We start from the raw sequence: 24843 nt of genomic DNA, 5'->3' as shown, positions 1-24843 counted from the left end.
TGACTGTTCCTTTGTGTGGAGCCCTCTCAAGCCAAAAGGCAAAGTGAGTAAGTAATTAATCTTTACCATGGCAGAGTTTCTCGGAGAGAACATGGAGATCCACAAATCGAGGAGCTGAACGTCGGGGAGGCAGCGGAACCAGAGGGACGGGGAACCGGTATGAAGGGTTTGGCTCTTTCATTCCATCAAAATTTAAGACTGTTTATTTTGTAAATCCATTCCATGAGTTTTGCAAATGGTAAATTTAAGATTTTCCCCTTAAAATAACTTGTAATTGACCCAAAGCTCGTAAAAAATTGAGGAGCGTGTTTTGTCAAAAATGTATTAAAAGGAAAATGTTAATGTTTCACAGCAGGTCACCACATCATATTAGTTGTGTAAACTCTAATCCATCCTGATGCATTTTGGACAATATCAAAGGACCACTTACTTGCTTATCAGTCATCCACTGTGCCCCCTAACCCCTCCACCCGATACATTTAAAATTAGCTTAAAAGAATCTCTTCAGCCTTTAGTTCTATACTCTGAAAGTCACCAGTGTGCAGCTTCTCATTTCTCTTCATGGACCATAAAATTGCCCTTAAAATCCATTTGGACATTGTGAGTTTAGTCACCATGTCAAGCTAAAGACACAGTTTATCATGCTGAAGTTTATTATTATTCGGTTGAGGTAGTTTAACCTTAATTGGTTAGTCAATTGACAAAAAAAAAATGAAGGAGTAAGTTTGTTTAAACATTTGTTCAGCGTGATGAATCATTACACTGAAAAAGTTACACTACCATTCAGCAATTTATTCAGCAAGGATGCAATAAACTGATTAAAAGTGACAGATAAAGACATTTATAGTGTTACAAAAGATTTCTGTTTCAAATAAATACTGTACGTTTGAACCTTCTATTCATAAAAAGCCCTTGAAAAAAGTATCATGATTTCCACAAACATATTAAGCAGCACAACTGTTTTTTTAACATTAAGAAATGTTTCTTGAGCAGCAAATCAACATATCAGAATGATTTCTGAAGGATCATGTGACACTGAAGACTGGAGTAATGATGCTTTGCCATCACAGGAATAAATTACATTTTAAAATATATTAAAATAAAAAAAAATAATTGTAATAATATTTCACAATATTAGTGTTTTACTATATTTTAATCAAATAATTGCCAATCCCAAGCCTTTGAATGGTAGTGTTTATTCATTGGGCACACTCAATTCATTTAATGGAGTGATGGTGAGTTTTAGGTGTATTAGATGAACAAAACGCCTAAACTGAGCAGTTATGGAATGATTCAGTGTATCTTTAAACCTTAATCCTGGTTATCCTCTCTCTACCACTAGATGGCATTATAAATCCAGACTTGTGTGTAACAGTAGTCATGAGTTGCACTCTGTTAATTACTAACATTTGCAGTCACCACTCTCAGCTGAATCATTATTAAAAGCCACTGTATTAATGTAGAATTGGTCTAAAGTGGTCTAATTTATTTTTTATTTTTTTAGCATTAATGCTAGGAATTGGAAACAACATTTGTTACAGCTGTGTCTGAGCAGAATGATCTGTATTTCAGGAGCAGCTGTGACTGATTTTGATGGAGATGGACAGCTGGATCTTCTGGTGACACATGGGGAAAGTGCAGCTCAACCCATTTCTTTGTATCGAGTCACTCAGGTGAGAACGTGTTTTTGACCGGTCAGATACTTTTAAATAGGAAATAAGTGAAATCATTTACACTTGATTTTATTATCAACGTTATCTCGGATGTTTTCACCTAAATTCCCTGAGAAGTGAAAGTGCAGTATTTGCAAATGAGACAACTGCATAAAAGAGTACAGAGATATGAACATGAATGTGGATAGCATAGATCAGATAATATGGTCTAGGAAGAATGTGACCATGGAACTATTTGAGTTAATTTTGAAATCAAATTATCCTGGAATTGTTTCTCAGTGGAGAAAATCTCAGTTGTCTCTCCTATTGATCTTATTGTTGTCTCGGAGAGACAATTGAGATATTTAAAGTCAGCATGAAACAGAACTTGCGATAGTCTTTTCTTCCCCATAGTATGGAATGATATTCCGGACAATATTCAAAATTAATTGCAAATTGTATTTGTAATTGCATTTTCAATTTGTGCATGCATACGCTGTGCCATAATCGAAACACAAATACGTGATTTGCAATTGCGTTTGTATTTTCTTTTCCGAGTATGTATCATGTCTGGCAGATTTCAAATGGAAACGCAAAGTCCATTTGCAATTGCATTTCCAATGTCCTGCGAGTTATGACCCTGCCATTTTGGAATAGCTATAGAAAATCAGCCATTTGCTATTTCACTTCCTCCGCCTCCTGCCCCAACCCTCATAAAATTCAAATAGAATCGCAAACCCCTTTACACTTGCATTTCCGATGCCTAACACAATCAACTGTCTATCTGTCTTGAGGGTGGGGTTTATTGACATAGTCGGAAAGTATGCCATGCCCTGTGTGATGTATTGTGATGTATATCCTAGTGAAGCGGCTTCTCGAACAAGGAAGAATGTAGGGCGGGATTTGATTTTGTCCATCAGGAATTGATTTAATGGTTGTGGTTGCTATTCGTCAATCTCATGTGATTGACAGGTTGTCCCGCCCTCATTCCAGTAAACACGTCATCAGAGAAGAGAAGAGATGTCGATACAAGAGGGAGGGAAAGCTATTTTGATTAAAGATTATGAGGGCACATGAATTTAAAAAAAAAAAAAAATGTGCACTGATAAATCATTTATAATAAATACTGCAAGGTTTTTACATTGTTGTTCTGACATTGAGTTCATAAATTGTTGATTTCTCATTGCAGGGCTCATCTAATAAATGGCTCCGTGTGATTCCACGCACACAGTTTGGGGCTTTTGCTCGTGGGGCAAAGGTGATCGTCTACACTAAGAGAAACGGCCCTCACACACGTATTATAGACGGAGGATCGGGGTACTTGTGCGAGATGGAGCCAGTGGCTCACTTTGGACTCGGTATGCATTTCTTTTCCACTCTCTTTCCCTAAAAAGTCTGCCTAAACAATCTTTGCGGGAAAATCACATTAAGAAAGGAACAGCTATGAAATTAACCAGACCTGTAAAATATCTATTTCATAAGTGCATCCACCATCTCGGAAATGTTCAGGGTCGCCGAGCAGCGGGAAAACAAGCATTCGCTCTGCTGACTCATTACAGAGAAACAATTATGATGTAACTCCAGGTCATGTTCAGTGGGGGGCTTCGGGTCTCAGAAACATAATCCTCCGCATGGAGGCCGGTTCCTTGAATATCCTCATAGACTGGAGGCCCGGAGAGAATCCTGCAGGTGCAGCAGCCGGTGGCAGCGGAGCGGGACCTTTTCCCCACGGCTCGGCCATGTTACAGATGCTTGGAGGCACATGGCTTCATCTGGGAGCTCTCGGACGGATTTGTGGCAGGAATAGGCTGCCAGCTGGAAGCTTGAACTGTTCTGAATGTGCTGTGAAAAACAAAACGATAGCCATCAGTGGTCGCAGTATCACCCTTAGGGCTCGTAAATATGTGCGTACGTGTTCAGGCCTCTCATCAATGTTTCAGTAAGAGTGTTTGTAAATGAATGTAAAATGTCTACACTATAAAGTAAACCCAAAATGCAGTTTATGGTATCAGATTATAGAATTCCTTTTTCTGGCTTAGAGTATTTTACAAATTCTGACTTTTTGTCTCACAATTGCGGCTTTATTTCTTGCAATGGTGACTTTATGTCTCACAATATGACTTTATATCTCTCAGTTGCATCTTTATTTCTCGCAATTGCGACTGTATATTTCACATTTGAGACTTTATATCTCACAATGTGATTTTAGTTTTTAATTAAGTTACCAGTTATGTTTTGGTTTAATCGTACATTACAGTATGGTTGTCACAGCTTGGTTGCTGCAATAATCACTCGACGAAGAATTACTCAAAAAGAAAACAGTCTTTAATATAATAATCAAAGTCAGACAAGCACTGAAGATAGCAAGAGAATGAAACAACCAACTAAAGACGATGAGGAAAAGAGAACAGAATGAACTGAGGGCTTATATAAACACACTGAGATTGTTAAATTAACACAAGACACCTGCTTAACTTAATCAATGATTATGGAGACAAATTACCTGAAGAACTGAGGCATTACATTACACCCCCTCCCAGGAAGACGCACCCTCGCGCCGTATAAGTTCCAACTGAAGAGGGAGGGCGGGGGGCTCTGGAGGGGGACGTGAAACAGGAGAGAGAAAAAGAAAGTTCGGGGCAAACCAAACAGTCCATGGGGGAGTGGAGGAGCCAGGAGCAGGAGGAGCCAGATGGTCACCCAGAGTCCAGCCAGGACTGGGGAGGGAGGAGGAGCCATGGTGTTGACTTGGCTGACAACACCCTGGGGACGACTGATGGAGATGGAGCCGCTGCAAATGGAGACCCAGGTGGAGCTGACTTGAAGAAGAGCCCACGCAACATTGCTGGCACTGGAGACGAAGGTGGAGCCATGGTGATGAGCGTCTGAGGTGGAATCAGTGAGCCTGAGGACTGAGGTGGAGGCAGTGGGACTGAGGATGAAGGTGGAGCCAGACGAAGCCAAAGGTACAGACAGGACTACGTCTGACCAAGGAGGAGCCGGTGGGATGAGAGAGCCTGGTGGAGCCTTCAAGACAATGGTTTCTCATGGAGCCGAGGGAGGGAGGAGCCAATATGGAGCCGATAGGTCGACAGGCCGTGTCAGGCCTTAAAACGCTCAGCGAGACAGTGAGCGGTCCGGTTAGTGAATTAGGCACGCTAGTTCCATGAAGTCTTGGGTATGTTCTTCTATTGGATGGTCTCCCTGCTCCAAGCAGAGAAGCTGCACAACAAGAAAAAAGAAGAGGAAAAACAGCGCAAAAATATCACTCAATATGAGGGTTGCATGTTCTGTCACAGCTTGTTTGCTGCAATAATCACTTCACGAAGAATTACTCAAAAATGAAATAATATAATATAATTAATATAATAATCAAATCACACAAGAACTGGAGATAACAGGAGAATAAAACAACCAAATAAAGACACCACGGAACAGAGAACAGAATGAACTGAGATCCTTAAATTAACACAAGACACCTGCTTAACTTAATCAATGATTATGGAGAAAAATTAATTGAAGAACTGAGGCACACAGAAATCCAAAAACTGAATAAAAACAGAACATACATGTTACATTACGCCCTCTCCCAGAAAGGCGCGTCCTCACGCAGTATAAGTTCCAACTGAAGAGGGATGGCAGGGTCTCTGAAGGAGGGCGTGAACTATAAGAGAGAGAAAGAAAGTTCGGGGTGAACCAAACAATCCTTGGGGGAGTGGATGAGACAAGGAGGAGCCAGGAGCAGGAGGAGCCAGATGGTCACACAGAGTCCACCCAGGATTAAGCCCCATGGCGGAGTTAATGGAGGGAGGAGCCATGGTGTTGACTTGGCTGACAACCCCCTGGGGACAACTAATGGAGATGGAGCTGCGGGAGATGGAGACCAAGGTGGAGCTGACTTGAAGAAGAGCCCACGCAACATTGCTGGCACTGGAGATGGAGGTGGAGCCATGGCGACCAGCGTCCGAGGTGGAATCAGGGATCCTGAAGACTGAGGTGGAGCCAGTGGGACTGAGGATGAAGGTGGAGCCAGACAGAGCCAAGGTGCAGGCAGGACTATGTCTGACCAAGGAGGAGCTGGTGGGATGAAGGAGCCTGGTGGAGCCATCAGGACAATGGTTTCTTGTGGAGCCGAGGGAGGGGCCGCAACAGGCCTTAAACCACGCAGCGAGACAGTGAGCGGTCCGGTTAGTGAGTTAGGCATGCTAGTTCCATGAAGTCCTGGGTATGTTCTTCCAGTGGATGGTCTCCCTGCTCCAAGCAGAGAATCTGCACAACAGCAAGAAAAAAAAAAAGAAGAAGAGAAAACGCCGCAAAAATAAATGAGGGTTCCATGTTCTGTCACAGCTTGGTTGCTGCAAAAATCACTTGACGAAGAATTACTCAAAAATGAAAGTCTTTAATATAATAATCAAATCACACAAGAACTGGCGATAACAGGAGAATAAAACAACCAACTAAAGACGATGCGGAACAGAGAACAGAATGAACTGAGGGCTTATATGAGATTGTTACCTTAACACAAGCCACCTGCTTAAAGCTGCTGTCCGTAAGATTTGCCTCTTAGTCGCCATCTCTGTTTGAAACCTGCAATTGCAGTTATATGCAGAATTATTATCTTTACGTGTATTGTGCATTGGCACAGCTCATCAGCGTGGATGAATCTAATGTTTGCTGTCAGTCACCATACCGGTGTGGATACTGTACTTTGGAATCACAGATTGTAGTCTTGAAGTATGACCAAAGTAGGAATTTTCACCGGAAAATGTCATCTGAATAAGTAAGTAACATGTCTGCCACTTTTGTTCTGACCAACTGAGGGGAAAAGCATTAGCCTACAATAAATCATGCTGCCAATGGTGATTAAATCTACGGATCGCTTAGCTCATATCGCATCAAACCATGCAAATTATTATTGTTGTTATACTTTGTTCTCAAATTGTTGACTGTGTATTTAGTGAGTATTAGCATTACCTGTAGATTTCAATGTCTGTAGCCACGCCGCAGTCCAAAGTCTTTTTCTTTTTGACACGGCTGAATATCCAGTTGTCACTGATGATTGTCATTTGGACCTTTCTGGATTACAATCCGCCATCAAAATGATACGTTTAATTATTGCAGCTGCTGTGAGAAAAGGCTATAAATGATCCGCTACCAGTAGCATCCTATATGCATAGTCTAGCTGGGACTCCTTTCTTTCTGTTTACAGATGTGATGTAATGACGCAAAGACGAACTGCTGCATGCTCAAATTTCCTGCAGAAATCCACCAGTATCGATTTATTATAAAACATTATTACAAGCTTACTGTTGTGAATCGAGCTAAGGTAAGGAGATAGTTTTGAACACTGGCTGGTTATGTACTTGCTCAAAAACTGGTTTTGGATAATTTTTAACCAAAAAAAGTTACGGACTGCAGCTTTAACTTAATCAGTGATTATGGAGAAAAATTAACTGAAGAACTGAGGGACACAGAAACACAAAAACTGAATAGAAATAGAACATACTTTACAATGGTGTCACAAGTTTGCATATTTAATTAGTGACCTAGAAATAGTGCAGAATCTTACATATTCTTAGTTTAATTTTTTAAATCCAAAAACATTTTAATTTTGAGATTTAATTAATGAATACTTTTTTAGATTTACATTTTTAGATCATTTGAATTTTTACATTTCTCAGACAAAAAATACCATGGTACATTAAAAAAATAAAAACAGTGCATGCCTAAGAAATCAAACAATTCAAAATAAAATGTATTAATTAAATATCATGGTTCTTTTTGTTAGGTTTCATTTGTTAACATTAGTTAACTACATTAGTTAACATGAAATACCAAGTTCTGTCACGAAACTCTAGATGGCACAGGCTGATGGGTCCTTAACACAACCTGATGACATTTACATTGTTTACTATATGGCACAAGCTGATTGGTTCCTGTAGCATCTGCAGCCAATGAGCTTGCTGCTCAACATTTAAATAGCTGGTTAGAGTTTCCTATAGCAGTTTGCAGCACGCTGCAGAGTTCCTCTGAAAACTTCCACCTCCCCCAGCTCCACCTGTATAGATCTACAACGAGTAATTTTATATATTCTATTTGTGCAGCAGCAGTCAGCATATCAGTGTTTGTATTGGCAGTAGCAAGTCACTGTACTTGCTCTGCAGCAGCAGCAACAATAATCTACAACAACAGAAATAATCAACAGCAGCAGCAATATCAGCAGCATAGCAGATCTATTCCGCCATGACCAAATACATTAACATTGTCATATCCATTACCATGTGTTGGAAACTTCCGAAGCAAAGACCAGGAGACGTGGATGTATCTTCAACAGGATTCTTTATTGAGAATGTGCTATTTTTGGTCGCTGCAGTCATCAAGTCCACTAAGGCAGTGTACATTGTAGTTTATATAGATTTTAGGAGGCAGTGCTTATAAATGGAGACAAAGCACCTGGTTGACGACCTTAAACAAAGCATGCAAATGAAGTATCCAGGTATAAGAACCCACCCCTAGAGTGTAGAGTGTGACAAATCCTAATCCAATCAACATAACTATTCAAAGAATGGGACAGGGGCTACAAGAGCCATTAAAGACAAAAGGTAAGAGTTTCAGTAATCTGGCTCATTTGACTTACAATAAAGAGAACAGAAACTGGTAGAAACCTTTTGCAACAAACTTTACCTTAAAATGCTAAATACAATGTACTTTACCTTAGTATTTCATGTGATGGATCAGCAGATATTAAACAGATTCTTAAATTTGTAATCCCACACATGCTAAAAATCTTCTGAGAGTGGTCATGATAGAACCAACAATTAATAATACTTCTACAGCATTTATTAATCTTAGTTAATGTTAATCCCACACATTTACTTATACATTTTTAAGATCAAAAGTTGTATCTGTTAATAATTAGTTAATGCACTGTGAACTAACATGAACGTGAGCATTTTTATTAACTAACATCAACAAAGGTAATAAGTGCTGTAAGAATATATTGCTCATTGTTAGTTAATGCATCTTACATGTAAATATCTTATTGTAAAGAGTTGCCCCTTTATTAAATAAAAACCCAACAGATGCCCAATATGTCTTCCCCAACTAAACTGTGTCTTTCAATAAGTGCTGGTGAAATGTCATGCATTTTGTCTCGAAGAGGCACCTGTGCCAGTCTGGGCCATGCCAGGAGCCCAGTGGATCTGTTTACCTAAGAAATGTCACTTTAATTAAGAACTGGGAAGGCGGTCAGCTTCTCTCCTGCTTGACTAAAGACTATAATGGAAGGAAAGTGTAGAGCCCACCCTGTCCCTCCTCATTTCTGCTCCTTTGAAGTTCTGCCTTGCTCCTCCACCACATTCATTTCTAATGGATGATCTCTCCATTCATGATCACTATGACAGTCTCTTCCAGCGGCCATGTTAATTGCTATCCCGCTGTCTGTGAGAAAGTGTCTTTGACAATCAGATTGAAGTCAGTAAATGGATGCTGCTGTAAACCTTCTTAAATGAAGTGCTTTCCAACCACCGTGCCATTTATATGGCTCCTTATTTCAGCCACTGAACAACAGACAGATTTCATCGGTCTGGCACATGAGAACCTCATTGCTGTAATGCCTCAGTGGCTGCTATGCCAGAAACTCTCTGGCCTGTGAACCCCACACACCAGCAGTCATGAGAAACCGGTTTTGCCGACATCAAATGAGATGTGTTCAGGCCTCGCTGCTCACGACGCTGCCCACAGCTGAGACTGAACACATTCTTGTGCATTTGTTTAAGAGTCTACGTGGTATGTGCCAAACCAGAGCCTATTCCAACCTGGCTTTTGCCGAGAAACTTCTTGGGAGGGCCCTTTCTCCAGAATGGTATTTTTTTCCATGGTGAGCTGTACATTAAGAAAAGAAATCATTCATTATGTCTTCTAAGCCTGAGGGGAAGTTATAAAGGCAGACTGTTCATAAAGTACTGAAAGGATTGCTGCTTTGCCACCCTGACAGGGAAAGATGTGGCCACCAGTGTGGAAGTCTTCTGGCCAGATGGACGTTCTGTGGCTAGGCCTCTGGAGCCCAGTGATATGAACAAAGTGATGGAGATCTATTACCCAGAGAATGAGGAGGAGGCGACCCCAGCACTGGAGATCGAGGTACATACCCCTGTCATACTCAAGTCAAGTCACCTTTATTTATGGTAACACTTTAGTATAGGGAACACATATAAACTATTAACTACAACTTTTCCCTCAATAAACTCCTAATTTATTGCTTATTAATAGTTAGTAAGGTAGTTGTTAAGTTTAGGTATTGGGTAGGATTAAGAATGTAGAATAAGAAAATGCAGAATAAGGCATTAATATGTGCTTAATAAATACTAATAAATAGCCAATATTCTAGTAATATGCATGTTAATAAGCAACTAGTTAAAAGACCCTAAAATAAAGTGTTACCTTATTTATATAGTGCATACAATATAGATTGTTTCAAAGCAGCTTTACAGTGATAAACAGGAAAATAATGATTCACTGGTGCAAACTACAAAGACAATTGTAAACAATGATTGTTCAGTTGAAATCAGTTCATTGTTGATTCAGTTTGGTTCAATAACTGTGTCAAGATAATCAATAATGGAATGAGTTCAATTCAGCTATAAAGCAGCTCTGGAGAAAAGAGTGATGTGTTCTTTATTTCTTTGAATAGTATAATTGTTGTTTTCAACAAATGCTCTTTCTTTTCACAGTGTGGACCAGGATTTGAGGTCAATGAAAACGGCCGTTGCACTGGTAAATTTTTGAGCTATGTGACCTTTAACCTAAGACCTAAATCCCATAATGCATTGCAACAAGATAATAAATTGAAAGATGGTGGAAAAAGCAAGAGTAATGTCAATTACAAAATATATAAATCAGCATGTTAAAATGGTTTATGAAGGATCATGTGGCTGCTGAAAATTCAGATTTGCCATTAAAGGAATAATAATACTGTATTTCTGTATTTTTAATCAAATAAATGCAGCCCTGGTGAGCATAAGATGCTTCATTCAAAAACATTTTAAAAAAGCAAAATAATTCCAAACCTTTGACCGCTACAGTATATAGTAAAGCAATAAGCCCCAAGAAGCCATGGTTTACAGTGAATTTATAACCGCTAAGGGGCATTGTTAGGCACAATGCGAAGCAGAGTGCCTAAACCCCCCTTAGCTGTTATAAATTCACCATAAACCACGGCTTCACGGGGCTTATTGCTTTTATAAACGGCTACCACACAATACAAATATTAAAGCCAAAAAATATGTATCAATGCAACTTTCATGAAGTAAAATCACTAAAAGCCTTCCTTCCGCTGGAAAAAATAGTCCCTGACAGTGAACAGCAACAGAAGTTACATTTATTACGCCATTAGACGGCGGCAAAGACTGTCTTTATGAGCGAGTCACTCAGTCGCAAAGACTTTTATATTGAAATTTGTGAACACGGCACAAGACTCAAATGACAAATGCTTTGACTAGCGCTGTCGGTGTCAGCAGGGCACGGAAACCCCATTAAATGTTAAAAGGACAAGATTGCAGCGGACATTCAAGTGGATTTTTTATTACATAGGACTGACCTGAAGCAAAATGCTAAATCTGAATGCAGGTAATACACTCGGTCACTCGATATCTCTCTCACAATACTCTTCTACATAATGCAGTAAGCTTCAATGAACAAAATCAATTGAGAACAAACATATGTTTACGTTGTTAAGAGTGGTTGTTAAGACAGACGCAGCAACATACACATTTAGTGGCATATTACATAAGTAATGCGGTCAGCTGTTTTTTTCATTTTTTTTTTAATTATTTTACAATGACTTCGAACGCGGCTCTACCAATCAGAATCAAGGGCCGGAACTATCCGTTTTATAATACTAAATAAAGCTTAGCAAGATGCTAATGACAAGAACTCTGAAATTGTTAGTCAGTTCTCCTATGTGATTCACATTTGAATCCCCGTTTGTATAATGTGGTGCAGAGTAGTCCAAATCAGCCACTTGTGATATGAGGTTCCATTTCAGTTAGGATGTTGCCTTAATAGGAAGCTAACTGTGTAGGCAACAAACAGGAAGACAGCTCAGCAGGTTCTGGAACAAAAGCCATGTCAGTCATCATTAGTTTGAGGTAGTAGGAGCGACTCCTATACTAATAACTATACTGACACATATGATGATAACTTAAAGTGTAAAAACCTGTAAAACTTTGCAGTGTGTACATGACCACATTATATCAATCAGACCTTATGTTTATTCCACTCCTCTTCACTCCTTAGACCGAGACGAGTGCACACAGTTCCCGTCTGTCTGTCCCTCTGAGCGACCCGTTTGCACGAACACCTACGGGAGCTTCAAGTGCCGTGCAAACAAGAGGTGTAACCAGGGATACGAGCCTAATGATGAAGGGACAGCATGTGTAGGTGAGTTGACTAAAGCCAGATGATTAGGGTAGATTGATGCAATAAGAAGCCCCAGAGAAAAGTTGTTTTCACACATTTCACTTATGTAGAGTTTCACTTCAGCTTTAGGGCTGGGGTTGTAGTTGAGAAAAATACTAAAACTAATAATTTAAAATGTATTTGTATCAGAAAAAGATCTCAATAATGTCTCAAACTGCTCAGATTTGCAAAGATACCAAAGTCTGCAATTCAGCGATTTCAATATAAACTCAAACATTTTTCAATTCCAAGACCAAATGATGCAAATTAATTCTCTATCTCCATTTTCTTACTTTACATCAACTATATTGTTCTATTTCTCCCAATTAATTTTAAGTTTAAAAGTTGGTGTTGTTTATTTTAAACAATTTTCACTAATAGTAGTACATTTCACAAATATTGGTAGCACTTTATTTTACAGTCCTGTTCCCCATATACATACTATGTACTTATTATAGTAAATACAATAACTGGATAATAACTAACCCCCTGAACTTACCCCTAAACCTAATCTTAATCCGTGTAGTTACCTTATATTATCCACTACTTTCTTAAGCAAGTACACTGTAAGTAGGCTACACATAAGTGCACATACTGTAAAATAGTGCAACCCAAATATTTACAAAGAAACGGCAATTAACAATGAATTACAATGAATTATAGACTTTCTCAAGTTCAAGTAGCTACTTCAATAAAAATATGTCAGGGTTTAATTTCAGTTTTGGTTGTTTCTCTGGGGTGCGTTTCCCAAAGTGAACTATGGTCGCAAGTTCCGTCCTTACCAATAGAGTTCAACGTACCTGTGGGAACGTTTTCGCGAGTCACAAAATACGTACATATCACTGCAGTTTCAATGTGAAATGTCCACTGAGTGGTGCTAAAAGCATGTTCATTTTTTTTTGCCGGAACAGATAAACGTGAATATATGGTACATTTTTATGACGTTGGTTTTTATACGAATCACCGTAGTTCTGATTTGAAATTTGTCCGGTGAGTGGTGCTAAAAGTGTAGTGCTCCATTATTTTTTTAAAATAACGTACCACCATCACTACACCTAAACCTACCCGATAGTGTTAACAAAAGCAAATGCAACATAAAAAGCATCCGTAGTCGTGCCGTTTTAATCTCTCATCTTTGAGCTTTTTACCGTGACTCGTTTTTCCCCGGATTCATACCCAAGGCTTCCTCATCCTAAATCCAACTCCGTATCAGCTGAGCTACCGAGCAAGCTTGTTATGTCAGAAAAGCGAAACATATGGAGCTGGTTAACCGATGCAAAGTCCAAAATATATTCATTTACAAATCGTGCACTTTGGTAAAAAGCGTTTTGAAGTCATAACATAGTATTGTGCAAGGAGACGTAAAAACAAGTCTTTATTAATCCATAATCTGACCCTGTAATCATAACTGTGTATGAAAACGATTAAAATCGCTTGCTGTTTTACTGCCTCTAGTGTCATTTCTGTTGGAAACTGCAGTGATATGTATGTATTGGTACGTTTTTTTGCGACTCGCGAAAACGTTCCCACAGGTACGTCTTTCCATGAGACCAGGTTGAGCAATGGGACTTATGCAGGCCCAGCACCACGAGGGGGCAAAAGGGGGCATTGCCCCCTCAGATCTGATTTGTGCCCCCTCAGTTTAATTTTTCCCCCATTCACTCCCGATTTTAACCCTTTAACGTGTGCGATCACACCGGTGTGATTAAACGTTCAGTGCCTCACTGCTAAATTCACACCTGCTTTCGCGCTGCTGGCGCTGAGCCAGAGATGGACGCACTCAGTGCTTTTCATATTTCACAACTATTCAGTGTTTTCAACCACATAATGTTTATTTGAGGTTTCAGACATTTAAATAGACATTTAAATGAAGTACTAGCTATAGGCCTATATAAAAAAGACATTTATAGTTTATTAAATGCAAACTCCAAACACTGATATGGAGGCTGAAATAATCCTTTCGATTATAATTTGTTATTTTTTATTCATATCAGACATTGCGTATGAAACAATAAAATTTACTCTTTTCTCCCAGTTCACCAGCCACTTACGTTTATGTATTTCGGGAAAAATTGATGAATTTACGTGATGTAAATCCAACAGATCCTCTGTTTTATCAACTAACACGATCATTATAAAGGTGTTTAAACAACAAAACACATTCACTTCCACATATTTGACAATCAGAATATATCATATAATTCATGATATAGTTAACAAGTTTGTAAATATTTTAAATAAGTAAGGAAAAACGAAATAAACGCGATAGCCTACCTGAGTGTGGCTGCATGACACATCGCCAAGGGACATTCTAAAATGCTTAACGTGGCTTAATGTACTAAGACAGTGATAATAACAGACCAAACTCACTAAACATCATACTAATAAAGTATACTATGTACAGAAAAGCAGTTAAGCCCAGAATTTGAATGCAACGTGTTTAAATTCACAAGCGTTTTCCTCATATAGAAAACTGTTATAAAGAAAACGTTTAACGTCGCTTAATGTAGCCTATAAGTGATATTAAAAGATCAAATTCGTCACAAACCAATTTTTCCTGTATATTATGCTTTAATATAGTGTTTACTAAGTCTGGTCTTTTAATGGCACTGTCTTTTTCTTTATGAGAGGAAAACCATTAACGTGTAATTAAATGTTGCGTTCATTCTGGGCTCATCTGGTTTTCTGTCCGTAGTATGCTTTATTAGTATGATGTTTACTAAGTTTGGTTCGTTAATAACACTGTCTTGGTAAATTAAGCCACGTTAAGCTTTTTCACGTTTAGAATGTCCCGTCGCGGGGAAATTTAAAATAATGCTCTAAAATAATGGTCACCTTAATATAGTATATAATATTATTTATATATATATATATATATATATATATAAGCCAAAACATTTCTCATTTCTAAGACCAAATGATGCAAATTAATTTTATAACTATATATTATACTGTACAACAACTATTGTCTAATATTTTCCTACTTTTGTTTCACCCAATTCATTTAAAGTTGAAAATAGTAAATGCACTGACAAAAATGGTGTAGGATTTATTTGAAACAGTTTTCAAGTGCTAGTAAATTTGACAAATATTTACAAAGAAATGGCGAGTAACACATTGAATTAAATGTTACATTTTGAAGTAGAAAGACTGAGATAGTATTTTCGTGTAAAATGTACTTCAAAAATAATTTTATACAGTGTAGTTTGCTTCTCTTTCCTCTTCTCTGCAGCTCAGGTGGCTTATTTTGGAGGAAACAAGTCCTCGGCCTCCAAACTCTTGGAGTCCCGTCTTTGGCCTCTCATACTAACTCTCCTTGCTATCTTTACTGCTTGCTTGGAGGCATAAAGGGCAGTGCCTCCCCTCTCCTGACATCTTTGCCACCCTGCTTGGTCTCAGATTCTCTGCTTTCTTTTCGTTTTCGCACTGAGGTGTTTGGGAGTCAGCTGTAAAATGAACTCTCCATGGACCTGTCACTCCTGCAATGTCGTCACTAACAGACATGTATAAATAATGCTCCGCTTTCCATTTGGGAACCACAAAAGATCCCTGTTTTTAGGACAGAACAAACATTCTCACTCCATCTAGACTGAGGAAAACTCATTGACCTTCATGTTCGTCAACTGTGATGTGGGATAAGATAGTAATTGTAGTGATCTTTATAAAAGGCCATGTCCCAGCGTGTTACAGGCACATAAACAGGCGATGATGAGTTCTAGCGCATAAAGTCTCACGTGGACAGCAGCGTGTTAGCAGGTTTTTCAGGAGAGCATATGCCCAGCCATCTGTTTCACACAAGGTTACAGTCCTTGTGCTCTAAATAATACATTCACATGAGATTTGTACTGTACACTTTTGACCCTCACCAGTACTCGCGACTGCCCTCGGGATTGGTGCATGTTTTTGGCATGGATGAGTGTCACAATACACAGTTTCATTTAGCAAAATGTTGTTCAGATTTATACACATGGGATTTCACTGCAAAAACATAGACCCAGACCTTGTCATGAGGTAAAACTTTTATTATTTTTAATTTAATTATACTATTATATACTTTGTCAGGTTCAAGTATACTCTTAAAAATAAAGGTTCCAAAAGGGTTTTTTTTTTAATAATCATTTTAATAAACATTTTAATAATCTAAAGAACCATTTTCTACTTTAAAGAACCTATTGTGGAATGGAAAGATTCAATGGATTTTAAAGGTTCTTTATGGAAACATCAATGCCAATAAATAACCTTTATATTTATGAATTTACTACAGTATGGCAAGATTTCATTTGAGTTTTGGTTGTTGCTTTGTTTTTATTTTATATTTTACGCTATATTTTTATTTTATTTTATTTTATTTTATTTTATTTTATTTTATTTTATTTTATTTCATTTATACCATTACCATAGCCAGAAAATTATTTTGTATTTTAAAGTTATAATATTTTAAAGCTCAATACAGTAATTTTCTGTAAAGATATCTTTTCCAGTGTCCATGGCCAATGTCCAAACAGGGAAAACAAACAAACAAACAAACAAAAACACCTGGAATTTCTGTGCAATATTACAAGCCAAATATTAGTTTTCTGTGGGAAATAGGTGGAAGTTTAAAGAAATAGTTCACACAAACATGAAAATTGTCATTACTCATCTTCGTTTTGTTTCAAACCTGTATACTTTTATTTATTTATTTTTTTTTGTAGAAGATCTTCACACAGCGTTTGTCTTTCATACAATGACATAGTGACCATGCCTGTGTCCAGAAAGCTAAAAAAGGATCCCCAAACCCATAAAAATACCATAAAACAGTCTGCTTGTTGATAGTCCATACAGTCTTCCTAGGCCATATGATGGTTTTGTCTTCTTAAAATTGAGGTTAAACCACTGGAGTCACATGGATTACTTTAATGATGTCTTTCCTACCTTTCTGGACCTTGAAAGTGGTAGTTGTGTTGGATCTCTATGGAGGGACAGAAAGCTCTCAGATTTCATTAAAAAAATCTTCATTTGTGTTCCGAAGATGAACAAAGGTCTTACGGATGTGGAACGACACAAGGGTGAGTAATAAATGACAGAATCATTTTTGGGTGAACTAACCCTTTAAGAAGTTTGCAAAGATAGTACACAAGTCATATGGACCACCTTTATGGTGTTTGGTTTTGAGTAAATATATGGTAGAATTTTATTTTTAGATGAACTAACCCTTCACTGGCAGTGGTTTTGAATTTCCTTCTTATTCTAAAATGGTAGGCTCAGTAGTAAATGCACCACTAGATGTTAATTTTTTTATTCATTTTTATAAATTGATTTAATTTTGCCTTTTCAACCCTAGTTATATTACAGCATATTACAGAATAGAATATTACCCTATAATATTACAGATTCCTATGCAGAAGATTCACCAAAGGTTAATGAACCATGTGTGGTTCAATGAAAAGGCATTTTAAAATGAAGTGCAAGCTCCGTTTGCAGATTCATTAGCTTTGGATGTAAATATTGCTATTTCCTAGAGAATGCCCTTTACTGAAATGAGACTGCTTAGACACAATCGTCGATTTTGATTTCTGTTGCTACAGAGTTCAGAATCCACATTCGTTGCATTTTTTAAACATTGTATGCTGTCATAACTGGACTCAATGCTTTTGAACAGCCGCCCAAGTAACATTTGATATGAATCCACTGTGGTCTGTGATGGAGGTGTTAAATAACTTCTGAACTGACTCATGATGTGTGCATTGGCTAAAGACCCTTCAGTCTCTGGGGGAGAATAGATTCTCTTTATTTTATTACACTGTTGTAATGTTCCATGTCGAGACTCAGGCGGAACATGGAGAGAATGTCAGATCTCATATGAGCTGACAGATGCCACCTATAATTATTATTGAAATGATAATGATCTGTAGTTACAGAGCAGATGAAATCAAGCTCACCTCAGCGTCATGGTTACAAGGAAAGGCACAATGTAGAATCTCAAGAAATGCATGTCATGTTAAAGGGATATGTGAAACTATGATCTGTCTTCATATTTTCTGCCAAAGCAAATTCTGTTGAAAATACCAGCATGAATTTCTATGCTAGTCCAGACTGGTTAGAGCGGCTTAACCAGCGTGATTTGGTTAAGTTAGTTAAGAAGCCTGGTGGGCAGACCAGCATGCAAAACACAGCATACACTGATGTTTTCAACAGTACTGATCAGATTATATGATGAGCTGCACCTGATGATGATGTCATCTGTACTTTTATGTAGAAAAGGTTTATATGGAAATGGCACGCAAGTCTATTACTTTCAGAGAAAAGATGGCAATGTTGACTTAAAAACAGGTTTGATCCAGTACTTTGGTATTTGAATGAATAGTTGCTCCTTTCTTTTGCAGAAATCACTATAATTTGGGATCCATGTGTAAAATAAAGTCAATACCTTTTTCTGTCTTGGTGTTTGTCTTGGTTTTTGTCACGGCAATGTTCAACATCCATGAGCCTCCCAGACTGATATAGAAACCTGTTTCTACCTTAAAGTAAAAAAAAAAATACAAAGCTAGATTTCTCTGTAAAGCATAATCTTTGTAACTTTCATTGAGAGTATTAAATAACATTACTACATTAAATACTTAGTGGCTTATAAGTTATTCATTTCAAAATGACTTACTAGGTAAAAATGAACCATCATTTTATATAAGATTTTGTGGTAACACTTTAGTATAGAGAACACATATTCACTATTAACTACGACTTTTCTCTCAATAAACTCCTAATTTATTGCTTATTAATAGTTAGTAAGGTAGTTAAGGTTAGGTATTGGGTAGGATTAAGAATGTAGGTTGTGCAGAATAAGACATTAATATGTGCTTAATAAGTACTAACAGCCAATATTCTAGTAATATGCATGCTAATAAGCAAAATACCCTAAAATAAAGTGTTACCGATTTTGTTTGTTTGTTGAGAAATTAGTACTTTTATTCAGTAAGCATGCATGGTAACACTTTAGTATAGGGAACATGTATTCACTATTAACTACGACTTTTCCCTCAATAAACTCCTAATTTACTGCTTATTAATAGTTAGTAAGGTAGTTAAGTTTAGGATTAAGAAGGATTAAGGTAGGATTAAGAATGTAGAATAAGGTCATGCAGAATAAGGCATTAATATGTGCTTATTAATTACTAATAAGCAGCTAATATTCTAGTAATATGCATGCTAATAAGCAACTAGTTAAAATACCCTAAAATAAAGTGTTACCCATGCATTAATTTGATCAAAAGTTATGGTTAAAGACTTACATTGATATAAAAATGAATGTTTCAAACAAATTATGCTCTTTTGATTTCTCAAAGAGTCCTGAAAAAACATTTTTATTACATTTCCACAAAAATATTAAGCAGCACAACTGCTTTTAACATTGATAATAATCAGAAATGTTTCTTGAGCAGCAAATCAGCATATTAGAATGATTTCTGAAGGATCATGTGACACTGAAGATGGGAAAAATGACTTGTGAAAATTCAGCCTTGCTATCACAGGAATAAATTACATTTTAAAATAGAAAATAGTTATTTTAACTGGGAATAAAATGTCACAATATTACTGATTTTACTGTGTGCTTGCTTATGATTAGCATAAAAGACTTATTTCAAAAACAAAATCATACCGACCCCAAACTGGTATGAATCCTAATCTACAAACCCCATGAAGTGGGGACTGCTGGTTGTATTTGTAATGATTCTCACAAAACCATCTATTTTTAACAAAACAAATATATACATTCATGAACCGAGTAGTTTAAATGTTTATTCAGTGCCTCATCATCTCCAAAGCAAACACAAACTCCAGCAGGTGTATGGAGGGGTAACTTTGAAGAGAGAAGGTCTGTGTCTCAGACAGCGCTGGGTACGTTGGGTTACCCGAGGCTGTTACAGCTATCTTTCTTGTAAAGGGCTCGCTCAGGTTTTCAGGACATATTTCAGATTTTCAGACTCCAAGTTAGCCCAAGAGATAAATACTGTAGATAAAGAAAGAGAATTAAAAAAACTGAAAACTGGAGCGAGATCAAATCTCAGGAGAGGAAAGCAAACAGTCCTAGTCTGTTGAGATCGCTGTGTGTTTGTTGTCTTTGAATGCAACATTGGATTCCAAAGGCTGGGTCTGGGTTTAAAAGGGTGAAGGGTAAGGCGGGCGGCACTGGGCCTTAGTCTCATGGTTCAGTACTAGCGGAACGTACTCGCTCACACCACTGACGTACCTGTTTATCCAGGTGCTCTCCTCTTGCCATTACTGGGCGACCAGCCAGCAAGGTAGATGAGAAACGTGGTACCAGATACTACACTGAAAGACATCTCACTCAGGTCAGCTTCTCATCGGGATGATTTTTATGTCTTTTCCATTTATTAAAGGTACTAGCCATATCATCATGGTTTCATGAGAAGTGAGAATGACCTTACCATGAATACATCTCTGTCTTTTTCACATTGTGAGACCTGGTTTTAAGACAGTAATGAAAAGTATGGTTTTGTGAGACTAGTGAAAGTGAGTCATCTATAACTGAATGGGTATGGCCCTTCAATTTCAGTGAAAAGCTGTTAGGGAATACTAACTCTCTATATTCATATAATTCATATAGCCATGTTATGATATTAAATGTTTAAAAGCACATATGGGTCTGTTGTTTGAGTGCCCATATACTTGATGGCTTTGGTGAAAGCAAGAATAGAGTCAAATTCAAATTCAAATCTATTATTAATCTCCTGACCAGTTCTTCGGTTCTCTCTCACTGTTCTCTCCTGCTTCAATACTGTGCTGTGCTGATAAACTATTGATGGGGTTGAAAAAGAGCGGAGCACTTAGATGTTGAAGAGAACGGGATTCAAATTGGTGCTGATAGCTTGCATTCTAGATGTAGGAATACTGTAGCTCAGTTTGGGAGGTCTGAACATCACTGACTGCCATTGTTTGCTGTCATTGGCATTCCTCACATAGCAAATAGGCCAAACCAAAATGGCTCCTTCTCATAAATGAAGCACTTGAGGACACTTGGCTATGATGGATTAAAGAATTAAAACTTTTGGACTTTTTATTCTACTCTCTGATCTGGGTTGATTTGTTTGGGCATTTATGAAACATCGGCTTCAATAAAGTTCTGAACACGGATAGTTTTGGTCAGCTTTCAAGTAATTCTCTTGCTTGATGTTTTTGGATATTAATGATTCATTTTTTTATTTTATTTTTTGCCAATATTCATATTATTATCCCATTTTACATTAGTTAACATGAACATTTTGTGCAATGTTTTCAATTCGGCGTGGCCGAAAGATTATTTTTAAATGTCAATGAGTCATTGAACAAGTCAACATCTTGCTTAGATCACCAAACAACATGCTTTAGCATTGAATTAGACCCTTACTGAGGAAATATTTCAAGGCAGCGGCTATTTGCACTAAGTGCAAATAGCAATAGATGCTATTTACACTGTGTGCAAATAGTGATAGATACTGTTTACACTAAGTGAAAATAGCAATATATTCAATATACACTATGTGAAAATAGCGATAGATTCTATTTACAGCATGTAAAAGTACAAACTGGGTTTGTACTTTTACATGCTGTACAAAGTACAAAATGTTGGGACGTTTTTTAAATTTGAATAAAATGAAAACTAAAAGACTTTCAAATCACATGAGCCAATATATTATTCACAATAGAACATAGATAACACATAGATAACTAAATGAGCTCATTTCAGGTTTGATGCCTGCTACAGGTCTCAAAAAAGTTGGCACGGGAAACAAATGGCTGAAAAACCAAGAAATTTTTTAAAAGATTCAGCTGGGAGAACATCTAGCAACTAATTAAGTTAATTGATATCAGGTCTTAGAGAGGCAGAGTCTCTCAGAAGTAACGATGGGCAGAGCTGTGAAAGAGTGCATAAAAAGATTGTGGAATACTTTAAAAACAATGTTCCTCAACATCAAATTGCAAAGGCTTTGCAAATCTCATCATCTACAGTGCATAGCATCATCAAAAGATTCAGAGAAACTGGAGAACGACACTGCATCACTCATCGGCATGTGCACTCATTGACATTGCTAAATGGGCCCAGGAATACTTCCAGAAGCCACTGTCGGTAAACACAATCCGCCGTACCATCTGCAGATGCCAACTAAAGCTCTATCATGCAAAAAGGAAGCCATATCTGAACATGATCCAGAAGTGCCATCGTGTCCTGTGGGCCAAGGCTAATTTAAAATGGACTGTTTCAAAGTGGAAAAGTGTTCTATGGTCAGACGAGTCAAAATTTGACATACTTGTTGGAAATCGCGGACGCCATGTCCTCCGGGCTAAAGAGGAAGAAGACCTTCCAGCGTGTTATCAGCGTTCAGTGCAAAAGCCAGCATCTCTGATGGTATGGGGATGCATAAGTGCATACGGTATAGGCAGCTTGCATGTTTTGGAAGGCACTATGAATGCTGAAAAGTATTTAAAGGTTTTAGAGCAACATATGTTCCCCTCCAGACGACGTCTTTTTCAGGGAAGGCCTTGTGTATGTCAGCAGGACAATGCAAAACCACATACTGCAGCTATTACAACAACATGGCTTCATCGTAGAAGAGTCCGGGTGCTGAATTGGCCTGCCTGCAATCCAGATCTTTCACCTATAGAGAAAAATACGTCAAAGACGACCACAAACTCTTCAGCAGCTGGAAACCTATATCAGGCAAGAATGGGACCAAATTCCAACACCAAAACTCCAGAAACTCATAACCTCGACGCCCAGATGTCTTCACACTGTTTTGAAAAGAAGAGGAGATGCTACACCATGGTAAACATGCCCCCGTTCCAACTATTTTGAGACCTGTAGCAGGCATCAAATTTGAAATGAGCTCATTTTGTGCCTAAAATTGTACAATTTCTCAGTTTAAACATTTGTTGTTATCTATGTTCTATTGTGAATAATATATTGGCTCATGTGATTTGAAAGTCTTTTAGTTTTCATTTTATTCAAATTTAAAAAACGTCCCAACATTTCTGGAATTTGGGTTGTATCAGTTCTTTGCAATAAAAGTAAATAGAAATTAGATGCTATCTATACTTCTTTATTGGCAGATACTATTTGCAGCTCAGTACTTTTGTACATTAACAAGATGCAATAATATCATAGTGTGTAAATTATTATATTTATTAAAATTATTAAATGGATGCTGCCTTATTGGGAGAATAAAAACACTCCCTACACCTTCCCCTAACCCTACCCAATAAACACTTTTAATATTATTAAACACTCGTTAGCAGTTTATTTCCACATTTAGAATATTATTTTAATTTTTATTGAAAATAAATGCGAGCTCAGCAAAAGGCAGATTTGAACTCACGTTGATCGTGTTAAAAGTCATGCGAGCCTTACTCACTACTGCTGCACCACTGAAGACATTGACTTCCACACGTCCTTTTTAAAACTTGAGTGGCCCGACCAGACATTGGTGGGCGGAGCTAGTGTAAATAGCGTTTGCCAACAAGGTACACTATTTGCACTTAGTGTAAATAGACACTCCGATATTTCAATGCTTTTGCGTTCTCTCTCAAAAGTTTTAAGTTCTTTGAGAAACTTTGCGTTCGCTCGCAAAGATCGTAAAAGTTTTGCGTGCAAGTGCAAAGTTTCCTGGGGGAACACAAACATTTTGCCAACTAACGCAAAGTTCTTGGGGGAACGTAAAACATTTGCTAGAGAACACAAAGCATTGACATCATTTTTCCTCCCATCTCATATTTTTTTTTCCTTCACCATGTCCCTTTAGGTGCTTCGTAAATCATTGCTAAATATATCTGACAACAAAGCTTATTGCAAAAGCACATATTTAGATTCAGTGTACACTAGATGTTACATCCTACAACAGACACCACACATTCAGTGCTAGTGTTTGAGGTTTAACACCATTAGCCAAAGCCAACAAGGCCGGCTTTTGAAAGGAGAGATCCAAATGCAGTCAAACCATAATATTTGCAGACACTAAATCTAGCCAGAAATGAAAGAGAAAAGTCATGAAGACTGTATTGTGTTCATCCTGTCTTATAAAAGCTCTGCAGGCTGAGTGTTTAAATAATAAATTAAATGTGCCATGAAGACTGAAAGGATCATGTTCACAATTAAACTGCCATGTAACAATCAGAAGCGTGAAGAATCTGAGTTTTCCCTCTATTAGGATCTCATTCTCACTGTGCACGGAATCAGCTGCAAATGTACATGTGATCGAATCGCAATCGGCCACATTAAAAGCCAGGGGAAAATGACATATTGAGTTTGGATCAATGGATTTGAAGATGGCGTAATTGCAAATGCGTGTAGTGTTGAGCAGCAAATAATCATTGTCATTTTTATTTTTATATTTAATATATATAAATATAATGAATGTTTATAAAAATACAATATTTCTACAAATATATATAAAAATATTATATAATATATAAAGAAAGTTTTAGGATTTAAAGAACCAAAATCATGGAAAAGTAAATTGTTCAGTAAATATTGAAATACTGTGTATTTTTTTAAAGGGATAGTTCACACCAAAATAAAAATTCTGTCATCATTTACTCACCCTCAAGTTGTTCCAAACCTGTATGAATTTCTTTCTTCTGCTGAACACAAAAGATGATATTGACGGTATGTTGACGGTAGTACTTACTTCCATAGTATTCCCCCCCTGTTTTGTTGTTACAACTGTTTGGTTACAACTTAGGTTTGGAACAACTTGAGGGT

The 24843-nt window shown here is 37.5% G+C and overlaps 1 protein-coding gene and 1 long non-coding RNA gene across 2 annotated transcripts in view; one reads left to right on the top strand and one right to left on the bottom strand.

Moving 5' to 3' along the window:
- Positions 1-24060, top strand: part of crtac1b (cartilage acidic protein 1b) — a 44024-nt gene extending 19964 nt beyond the window's left edge. The window contains exons 9-15 of the mRNA XM_051915880.1: positions 75-157; positions 1573-1673; positions 2842-3010; positions 9649-9794; positions 10385-10427; positions 11949-12092; positions 15343-24060. Of these exons, the coding sequence (XP_051771840.1) occupies positions 75-157; positions 1573-1673; positions 2842-3010; positions 9649-9794; positions 10385-10427; positions 11949-12092; positions 15343-15458 (802 nt within the window). The 3' untranslated portion in view covers positions 15459-24060. The remainder of the gene's footprint in view (positions 1-74; positions 158-1572; positions 1674-2841; positions 3011-9648; positions 9795-10384; positions 10428-11948; positions 12093-15342) is intronic.
- On the bottom strand, positions 2868-5944 carry LOC127524429 (uncharacterized). The gene is made up of 3 exons (XR_007933047.1): positions 5222-5944; positions 4156-4874; positions 2868-3494 (listed from the first exon to the last, which is right to left on the bottom strand). It is a non-coding gene; the product is annotated as an uncharacterized LOC127524429 (long non-coding RNA).
- Positions 24061-24843: the final 783 nt, after the last annotated feature.

The sequence above is a fragment of the Ctenopharyngodon idella genome, chromosome 13, assembly GCF_019924925.1.
Source record: "Ctenopharyngodon idella isolate HZGC_01 chromosome 13, HZGC01, whole genome shotgun sequence".
Classification (NCBI taxonomy): Eukaryota; Metazoa; Chordata; class Actinopteri; order Cypriniformes; family Xenocyprididae; genus Ctenopharyngodon; species Ctenopharyngodon idella.
This window is presented reverse-complemented; position numbering and strand designations above follow the sequence as displayed.